Source organism: Myotis brandtii, unplaced genomic scaffold (assembly GCF_000412655.1).
Source record: "Myotis brandtii unplaced genomic scaffold, ASM41265v1 scaffold344, whole genome shotgun sequence".
NCBI classification, from domain to species: domain Eukaryota; kingdom Metazoa; phylum Chordata; class Mammalia; order Chiroptera; family Vespertilionidae; genus Myotis; species Myotis brandtii.
Window position 1 is genome coordinate 670,115 of NW_005363247.1, and position 10,987 is coordinate 681,101.

The 10,987-nt window shown below is 38.4% G+C and overlaps 1 protein-coding gene across 1 annotated transcript in view; it reads left to right on the top strand.

The window, feature by feature from the left end:
* RASA1 (RAS p21 protein activator (GTPase activating protein) 1) overlaps positions 1-10,987 on the top strand; it is a 124,002-nt gene that overhangs the window by 94,292 nt on the left and 18,723 nt on the right. The window contains exons 12-14 of the mRNA XM_014543945.1: positions 6,524-6,611; positions 8,918-8,995; positions 10,569-10,726. Of these exons, the coding sequence (XP_014399431.1) occupies positions 6,524-6,611; positions 8,918-8,995; positions 10,569-10,726 (324 nt within the window). The remainder of the gene's footprint in view (positions 1-6,523; positions 6,612-8,917; positions 8,996-10,568; positions 10,727-10,987) is intronic.

Below are 10,987 nucleotides of genomic sequence, written 5' to 3' on the forward strand. Positions count from 1 at the left end.
TTATTTCACTTAGCGTAATGCTCTCCAGTTCAATCCATGCTGTTGCAAATGGCAAGAATTCCTTCTTTTTTACCGCAGCATAGTATTCCATTGTGTAGATATATCCATGGGAAGTAACACAAGTTTCTTATTTTAAAAAGTGGTGTGTTTTTTTCCCCGAGGTATGCCAGTTTACCATCTCAACTGTATTTGTGCCTTACTGTAAAATAGTTGGGAAACTCCAAGAAATACTGAATTGAATGCCAAGGAAAACAGCATCTGTAACATTTATTTCAAGAAAGTGAAAAGATACCTCTACCAGATAATAGGACTAGTGAAAAATAGGTTAATACCAAATTATGTATCAGAAAATGGACATATAGCACAAAGGAGGAATTGTGGATAAATGCTGTTATCTTTTTCTTTGTTGTGTTATCAAATATATGGCAGGCATTGAACATTTCTTGCTTTTTGCAAGCATAGAATCTAGTACACTGATGGACTTTCAGCATTAAGGTGCAGTCTAATGTGAAGTTAAAGGCTGCCCTCTGTAATAGATGTGTTGGTATGCATGTTCAGGAATGTTGTGAAGGAATTGCTCATTTGGCTGTTTTCCTGCCCACTCTAATTGCACAGCTGCACAAATTTTTCAGATTATTTTCAATATTAAGAGGTCTTTTAGCCTCTATTTCTTTATATGAAGCTTCTGACTCTTAATATTGCTTTACTTTATTAAAAAATTTTTTTGTTTTTAAACTTCTCCTGATGATATTTTTCCATTGCTTTTTGGAGAGTGAAAAGGAGGGGAGAGACACAGAGAAACATCCATGTGAGAGAGACACATCAACTGGCTGCCTCCCACACGCACCCCCACCAGGGCTGGGAATCAAAAGGCACCTGCCCTTGACTGGGATCAAATCTAGTATCCTTCAGTCCACAGGCCAACACTGAATCACTGAGCCAAACTGGCCAGGGCTATTTTTTAAATTTTTATTTACTTTGGTGGTATTGGTAACTAAAATTATATAGGTTTTAGGTGTACAATTCTATAGCATATCATCTGTATATAGTTTTATGTGTTCACCACCCAAATTCAAGTCTTCTTCTGTCACCATTTATCCCTCTTTACCCTTTTACACTGTTTTACTTTAAATAACCATTTCAGGGCACAAGTTAAAGACATTTCAGAGATACAGAGCTATTGTATTGTGGGAACTTTTACATCTTTATCTTTACACTGTTGCAGTATTTATTTTCATTAAGGTTTTTTTGCTGGATATTAAATTTGAGGTTGGCAATTATGTTCTTTCAGCATTTTAAAGATTGTTTTCTGCCCTGCAACATTTTTGTTTCTCTTTTAGAGATAATGCATCTCTCTCTTTTTTTCCTCTCTCTCTTCAAGGTACTGTCTTTTTCCTTTCTCTGGATGCTTTGACATTCATTCCTTATCTTAGATTTTCAGCAGTTAAACCAAAATGTGCCTACAGTAATTTTCCTTTAAAATTTATCCTAATGTTTGTAGAACTTATTCATTAACCTCAGACCTGTTGTCTATTGCCAGTTTTAGAAGTTTCTTGGTCAGTAGCTCTCTAAATAGTCTTCCACATTATCTTTCATCTTCTGAGAGTTGTGCTGCACATTATATCTTTTTACTATGTCCATTTGTCTGTTATATAGTTTTCTATGCTTTTCATCATTTTTTCTTCTCTATGACTTGGGCTGGATTTTTTTCTGATTTGTCTTTCAGTTCACTAATTCATTCTTTTAAAATTTAATGCATTTATTGAAGTCTTAATTTTATTGATTTTAGAGTGAGAGGAAGGGAGGAAGGAAGGAGGGAGAGAGATCAATTGGTTGTTCCACTTACTTATGCATTCATTGATTGCTTCCTATATGTTCCCTGACCTGAGAGAGAACTCACGGCCTTAGCATATCTGGATGACACTCTAACCAACGGGGCTACCCAGCCAGGATCTCCATTTAATTCTTCTTTTATAGAGCTAGTTAGCTGGAAAAATTCTCTTGTTATCTACCTTCTTGAACATTGTAATTACAGTATTTGAAAATTCATATCTAACCTCAATATCTAATTATGTATAGGTCTTTCTCCTTTGTCCTGTTTTTCTTTTGGCTTTTCAGTCATTTGATCTTGATTCCTGAAATGTCTACTTAACTTTGACCAAATGGTGGACATTGTGTATGAAAAACTGCGGAAGCTATGGATAATGTTACTGCTTCCAGAAAAAAATTATTGTTCTGCCAGAAATTTAGAGTAGGGGGTAGTTCATCTTGATTCTCTCAGGGACCAAGGGGAAATACTGGTGAAGGCTCTCTATTTCTGGTTTGCCCTTATTCTGAAGGCCTAGCTCTGCTGGGGACTCAAATGAAAGCTTTCTCTTCCAAAGTCCTGAGCTCATTTGACTGTTCAGCACTGTGAAACTGCTCGTTTGCTTTTGAGCATCTTTGCTGCATTCTACTTGGCATCTCAGCTTCTCTGCTTCTCGCCTTACACAGTGTAGGAATCAGCACACACCATGTAAGGAAAAGCTGTGGAGAATGTCAGGCTCACCTCATCTGATCTTGGCCCCTCAGTCTTAGCTGCTTTAATTGTTTTTCAGTGACTTCAAACTGCTGTTTTTTTATTTATTTACTAGAGGCCCGGTGCACAAAAAGGATGAGGGGATGATGGCTGTTTGCAGCTGGTCACACCCCCTTCAGGGTGGGGGTCCCCACTGGGGTGCCTGGCCAGCCTGGATGAGGGGATGATGGCTGTTTGCAGCTGGTCACACACCCTTCAGGGTGGGGGTCCCCACTGGGGTGCCTGGCCAGCCTGGATGAGGGGATGATGGCTGTTTGCAGCTGGTCACACACCCTTCAGGGTGGGGGTCCCCACTGGGGTGCCTGGCCAGCCTGGATGAGGGGATGATGGCTGTTTGCAGCTGGTCACACACCCTTCAGGGTGGGGGTCCCCACTGGGGTGCCTGGCCAGCCTGGATGAGGGGATGATGGCTGTTTGCAGCTGGTCACACACCCTTCAGGGTGGGGGTCCCCACTGGGGTGCCTGGCCAGCCTGGATGAGGGGATGATGGCTGTTTGCAGCTGGTCACACACCCTTCAGGGTGGGGGTCCCCACTGGGGTGCCTGGCCAGCCTGGATGAGGGGATGATGGCTGTTTGCAGCTGGTCACACACCCTTCAGGGTGGGGGTCCCCACTGGGGTGCCTGGCCAGCCTGGATGAGGGGATGATGGCTGTTTGCAGCTGGTCACACACCCTTCAGGGTGGGGGTCCCCACTGGGGTGCCTGGCCAGCCTGGATGAGGGGATGATGGCTGTTTGCAGCTGGTCACACACCCTTCAGGGTGGGGGTCCCCACTGGGGTGCCTGGCCAGCCTGGATGAGGGGATGATGGCTGTTTGCAGCTGGTCACACACCCTTCAGGGTGGGGGTCCCCACTGGGGTGCCTGGCCAGCCTGGATGAGGGGATGATGGCTGTTTGCAGCTGGTCACACACCCTTCAGGGTGGGGGTCCCCACTGGGGTGCCTGGCCAGCCTGGATGAGGGGATGATGGCTGTTTGCAGCTGGTCACACACCCTTCAGGGTGGGGGTCCCCACTGGGGTGCCTGGCCAGCCTGGATGAGGGGATGATGGCTGTTTGCAGCTGGTCACACACCCTTCAGGGTGGGGGTCCCCACTGGGGTGCCTGGCCAGCCTGGATGAGGGGATGATGGCTGTTTGCAGCTGGTCACACACCCTTCAGGGTGGGGGTCCCCACTGGGGTGCCTGGCCAGCCTGGATGAGGGGATGATGGCTGTTTGCAGCTGGTCACACACCCTTCAGGGTGGGGGTCCCCACTGGGGTGCCTGGCCAGCCTGGATGAGGGGATGATGGCTGTTTGCAGCTGGTCACACACCCTTCAGGGTGGGGGTCCCCACTGGGGTGCCTGGCCAGTCTGGGTGAGGGGCTGAGGGCTGCTTTCAGGCTGGCGGTTGTTGACTGAAGCTCCCAACCGCTCCTTGTTTTCTTTTTTTTTTTTTTCCATTCTGGGCCAGCTTTAGCTCCGAGGCCTCGCTGCTGAAAACATCGATACAATGTAGCGGTCTGGCTGGCTTTCAGTCCGGCTGGTTTCTGGGATTTTGTTTAGCTTCTTATTTGCAACATAGTATATAGTTGCTTAGACTTGCAGCTGAGAGGCCGGCAAGTTAGGCGGGGAACGTTGGAGTCCGCAGTCACTGAAGCAAGCAAGCCTCCCTGCTCGCTTCAGTGCATGGCTGCCGGCCGCCATCTTGGCTGACAGTTAATTTGCATAAGGATATGCTGATTAGCCAATGGGAAGGGTAGCGGTCGTACGCCAATTACCATATTTCTCTTTTATTAGGGTAGATGATATTTTATCCAGCTAGGAGGTTTAGTCTGATACAAACCACTTTCAGAATCAGAATGTTTTAGTTACATTTTCCATTATTTTATGATATTCTCAGAGAATGAAAAGATGGTTCTCTTTATCTTTAATAAATCTTAAGCTTGTAGTCTGCTATGACCTAGTAACACCAAAACATAAGATATAATCTTTGGTTAAAGCAAGAAATAGAAATAACATTTATTGAGTTTCAAAAACATGAAGGCCCTTATTAAACATTTTGTAAACATTTTCAAGTTTAGTTAGAGGACATTTTCAGAAAAGATATAAACTATTTGATAATGTATTTACATGTTAAGTGAATTATAGTACAGTGCATATTACAGGCGGGCACAAACCAGTATTTACTGTACTCCATTGTTAGGTCATTTAATCCTCAGAACAAGCATATCCATGAGTAGGTGATGTTTCCATTTACAAGGTGAGGAAAACTGTCAGTTGTAAAAAATTGAAAGTACATCCCATATAATAAAAGAGAAGCGTGTAAATTGACCGTCCCTTTGCTATGCTCACCAGCCAATCAGGAGTAAATATGCAAATTAACCCAACAAAGATGACAGATTAATTTGCATACACAGGCGCCGGGCGGAGAGCAGAAGCAGGAGAGCCGGCAGCATGGGGGAATGTGGCTCCCTTGGTCGCTCTCCCAAGCTGCCGGGCGGAGAGCAGAGCAGGACAGCCGGAGGCTTGGGGGGATGTGGCAGAGTGGAAGGCCGGGAACGGAGACAGCAGAAAGGGAAAACCTAGAGCATGGGGAGCACCAGGAACTCTGGGAATAGTAGTTCTGGTGGCAGCCCCAGAACTGGAAGTCGAAGCCCAGAGTGCGAGGAGCACCAGGAATGCTGGGAATCATAGTTCTGGTGGCAGATGGATCTCCTAGACCCTTGGTCGGCAAACTGCGGCTCGCGAGCCACATGCGGCTTTTTGGCCCCATGAAGTGTGGCTCTTCCACAAAATACCACATGCGGGCGCACATACAGTGCGATTGAAACTTTGTGGCCCATGCGCAGAAGTCGGTTTTCAGCCTGGGCGAGTCTGTTTTGAAGAAGTACTGTTTATATTTGGCTCTGTTGACTAATGAGTTTGCTGACCACTGCCCTAGACACTAGAGAAAAGTGAGCCTGGAGCAAGTTACTTTTGTGGTGGGGGATGGAGGGAAAGCAAAGGTGAGAGACATAAGTAAAATCAGAGTGTCTAGGAAAAATTAAAGGGAAGATATCCTAAAACTTCCAGGAAATCTCCACCAATGAAGCAAAGAAAAAAAAAATGCCTCTATTATTCTGTGAACAACAAACCAAACTGGGTTGGGGGTCTTAGACAATTCGCTCATATGATTGCAAAGACAGACAGAAACTCCCAGATTGGAGAGGGTGCAGGTCAAGCTGAGGTATCCACCCCCCAGTGCACGAATCTTCGTGCACCGGGACGCTAGTAAAATTATAAACAAGAAAATGAAAATCAACCTATCTACTGAGAGATAACCACTAAGAACATATTGGTCTACAAATATGTTTGTAGTCTTTTTCCAGTGCAGATAAATGTATATTTTATATCATCCTGAATCAATACATTTAGTAACATTTTATTTGCTTTTAAAAAGTGTTTAGAATAGCTATGTGAAATTCTAACATTTCTGCTTCAATTCCTTTGTAAGTTTTCTATTTCTTTTTTTTTTTTTTGAGCAAGCCAGTAGGGTTTATTTTGATCCTGGTTTTTTGTTTGTTTGTTTGTTTGTTTTTGTTTTTTTGTTTTTTTTTTATTGCTTAAAGTATTACAAAGGGTATTACATATGTGTCCTTTTTTTCCCCGCCCTTGACAATCCTGTGGCCTCCCCTAGTTTTCTATTTCTAATGTCCTGTAAAATTAATTTATACAGTAGCTTTAAAGTTTTTAAACTTTGACAGATTAATAAAATTTTAAAAATTTTTGTCTAAAAAGTTTTCTAAAATATATGCAACTGACATTTTCTTTTTAGTAATGACCTGGTACAATGGAGAATTTCTCTAAATTAAGAGTTATGTTAATTTTATATAAATTATTTAATATATTGTGATTTTTTTTAAGTAGCTCAAATTAATAGTACTTTTTGTTAAGCTGCCTAATAACTTTTTTGTTTGTATTTAAAGGCCAAACTGTTTTCAGATAGTAGTTCAGCACTTTAGTGAAGAACATTACATCTTTTACTTTGCAGGCGAAACTCCAGAACAAGCAGAGGTAAGTTAATTGTTTCTTCAGTGTAAACATTTAGCCCATGTTTTCTTGAATTTATTTTTCAATCATAATTAATAGAAGAGAGAGAGAGAGAGAGAGAGAGAGAGAGAGAGAGAGAGATTAGAAATTTATATACTTCACAAGCCTTTGTTTTGTGATAAAAAGGATGTTTGAAATGTAATCATCTTTTTATTTTAAGGAATGAGAACTTTCAGGTATAAAACTTTTTTTTTTAAAGAAATGCAGAAAAACACAGTGAAGGGTTATTATGAATGAAAACTCCATTTTAAATTGGTCTTTAAATATTCTGTGATGTTGAGTCCAACTGAGAATGCTCATTTAAAATCCTCTCTGCAGAAAGATTATAGATATTCTCAGTACAATCAGAAGGTAAGCCAGTTAGTTTTGCTCACAAGTGTTGTTATTTTTCACTGGTTGAATTCCATATCCAAAAACAGAAGTTCGGTCATCCGAAAGAAAACTATTTTAGGAATTTTCTATAAGTCTTAACTATAATGTCTGCTTTCTGGACTAGCCAATGATCTATGTGCAATGCCTTTCTAAAAACCATTAGTATATAACTAATATTATGAAGAAATAATGTTTTTTAAAAATTTCCTTTTAAGATATTTTGAGTTTTTTGAATCATATTTCCTGTTTTTTAGTGGTATTTTGTGAAAATATGGCTATATTTCTGCTTATATTCTATGGAAGGAACTTGAAGGTGGTTAAGAGGTCAAAGAAAGCAACTACTTTGTAAGCAACTTTGTTGGAAATAGAAGATAATTTGCCAGCACTGGATTTGAGGCAGATGCTGTGGATGCTTTCATAATTTATGAAAATATCCATTAATAAATTATGATGAAAATATCTTAGACTCTAGAATAACTTGATAAATGAACCATTGTTTTATGATTCATAATCAAGTCATATTTCAAATCTTTGCAGGATATCTCAAATACTCAGCATATAACACAAAAACATTTTATATGTATATATCCCTAATTTTTTATTAAATGTAGATGAAAAAGTGGGGCTCAAAACATTTGGTAACCTTTTTTTAAATATTAGAAATTGAATTGGGAAAGAAATTTAAACTTTACTATCCCATCTTCTAGTTATTTTACCATGTCCTCTTTCTAAATAAAGATGTGTTTCATACCTTGATATTTCAGTATGTTTTGCATGTCTCACCGAGCTGTATGAATAGAACATTTTATTATTGCATTTCTATATACTTTTTCTATATTCTATATTTCCAAATACTAGTGTCCAAAATACCACTGGTATTTCCAATTTTCATTACTTTGGTGGCTCTCTTCTGGTTACTTTCTGCTATTTCTTTTTAAAAAATTGATTTCAGAGAGGAAGGGAGAGGGAGAGATAGATAGAAACATCAATGATGAGAGAAAATCATTGATTGGCTGCCTTCTGCATGCCCCACACTAAGGATCAATCCTGCAACCCGGGCATATGCCCTGACTGGGAATCATACTGTGACCTCCTGGTTCATAGGTCAACTCTCAACTACTGAGCCATGCTGGCTTGGCCTCTCTTCTATTCCTAAAAGCTGTAATAATTGATTTGATCTTAATTTGCTCTACTATAAAGATGTTCTCTAAACATTGACAAAGTTCAGGTTCATTGAAATAGCCTACAAATTAAAGAAATAATTGAGTAAAGCAATGGTATATAGAGCTTTCTAGAAACATGTACTTGAAAGTGAAATATTTAGATTTATTTTTGATAAATGTAAAATTTCTCTCTCTCCAGAGCACTAGATGGGTTAAATATTTTTAAAGGTAGCTACAATTTAATTTGAATATTTGGGTGAACATTTTAAAATCTAATGTTATATTTCAAACACATATATAACCCAGATACCCTTATACATTTCTACTTATATCATAGTCTAATGTAGAAGATTAAAATGCTTGTCATCAAATTAGTCATCACATTATCCACTGGTTTTGCAGTCAGCCCTCCTTTCATAAAATATGTCAAGTAAATTCTGCTTTAGGTATTTCAAGTGTAACAGCTTACCTATTCAAAAAAAATTTGGCTAATTAATGTACCCTTCTTTGTACACTTAACATTAATTTAGAAAATCTACAGAAACACAAGTTTTTCAGAATTAAACTTTTTTTAATCATTGTTTTACTTTATTGGGGTACAAACATATTGCAGTACTGTGAGTTTAAAAATGGCAATCTCAAGAAGGAAAGAATATTGAATTTACAAATTGATGATTGGAAATTAAATAAACTATACTACAGTATATTTCTTTGAACTGTTGTTATTTCTTGTAGGATTGGATGAAAGGTCTGCAGGCATTTTGCAATTTACGGAAAAGTAGTCCAGGGACATCTAATAAACGCTTGCGTCAGGTGAAACTTAATTTTCTTTGATTTGTGACTGTCACATTTTGTTTTATCACTTTGTTCTTTATTTTTATTACATTATGAACTGTTTGGGGCAGTATTTCAGATACTTTATAGAGTTCTTAAGAGAAATTAATTTTGTCAGGCAATTTAAAACTCCCACTTGCTTCAGTAGCAGGAGAAATAGTTATTTCTTTACGAAAGAGAATGTTCTTTATATACTTGCTGGGCATATAATGGCATCTTTTAAATACATTATCAAGGGTGTTTTTTTCCCCTCCACTCAAAATAAAAATACCAAACCAACAGTAACAGAAACTATTCTGTTGGGCACTTTTATTTTCTTTTTTCCTTAAAAATGCCTATTTAAAAAATGTGGAACTAAAAGTACTTACTGAAAAAAATCATCTTCCTTGAATTACTAATCCCAATAATTTTTTGGGTTTTTCATTTTATAGAATTTATTTTTGAAATGTTATTTCATAACTCTTAGGTAGTATCCTATACTATCTTACTTGAAACATTAACATGTCCTGTGTGTTCATTCATAGAGAGTTAGGCTAGGCTCTTTCTTTCAAAGTGTATAAAGTCAACTTTATATCCTCCGTTTCTTTTGCTTTTTTCTTTATAGTTATCCCTAGATAATTGGTTAAATATCAAGAAATTTTAACATTCTTGATTTTTGGGGTGATTTTAGTACAGTGTTTATTGACCAAAGTGACTCTTGTTTTATTTGTAGGAATTTTCCAATAAGCTTGATGATTTGAACATATTGTTCTATTGGAAATGGATATTAATATTTAGATTACTAGTTTATATCATCCCCTGTTCCAACAGACTGACTCCCCAAGGAAATTTATACACATAATCACTATGTGCTCTCAAAACATATGTTAACATTTTGTAAGCAATGGAAAAGCATGTTGAATTTTTACAGATTGTCTTGTGTGAAATTTTAGCCATGAAATTATCATTTATAGGTATAATATAATATGCTATAGCTAATAGCTCTTGAAACCCTCCTTATGTCAGGTACTCTACTATGTGCTTTACACATATTATTTTGAATCTTTACAGCAACTTGCAGTGTAAACTTTGTTGTAATTTTATGTCTGAGGAAGGTGAGGCTCAGAGAAGCAACTTGTCTAATGCAGGTAATAGCTGGCAGGAGGGAAAAGAAGACCTGATACTAGAAGGTATCTGGTCTAAGTTTTGGCATCAAAACTAACAAATATCTATTCTTTTTTGGATCTGTTTCCTTTTCTGTAGAATGAAAAGGTAGAGTGTGTTTTAAAAATACTTTATAGCTGTGGAATTCTTTTAGAAATTAAATCTTTCAGATGAGCATTATGTAACAAATAGGATTTTGATTTGAGTTGTGACAGTTTACTTATGTTAATAAAGAATCCTTTTCCTTTTCTCTGAACCATGGTTTTATATTAAAAGGTATATTTCACTTTCTGCAAGAATATAATTAGAGGAATAACTTGTAAAACAAAATTACAGTTATAGTAATTGCTTTAGAAACTTAATGCATAATATTTGAAATCTGGTGTAACAATTTTTGTGCTTTCTTTAGGTCAGCAGCCTTGTTTTACATATTGAAGAAGCCCATAAACTCCCAATAAAACATTTTACTAATCCATATTGCAACATCTACCTGAACAGTGTCCAGGTAGCAAAAACTCATGCAAGGGAAGGCCAAAACCCTGTATGGTCAGAAGAGTTTGTCTTTGAGTAAGTCTTGTTTTATTGATTACATTAAATCATTTTCTTTTATCATACTGCATTTTCATTCCTTTCCTTTCCTTTCCTTTCCTTTCCTTTCCTTTCCTTCCCCTTCCCCTTCCCTTTTCCTTTTCCTTTTCCTTTCTTTTCTTTTCTCTTTTCTTTTCTTTTCTTTTCTTTTTTCTCCTTCCTTCCTTCCTTCCTTCCTTCCTTCCTTCCTTCCTTCCTTCCTTCCTTCCTTCCTTCCTTCCTTCCTTCCTTCCTTTCTCT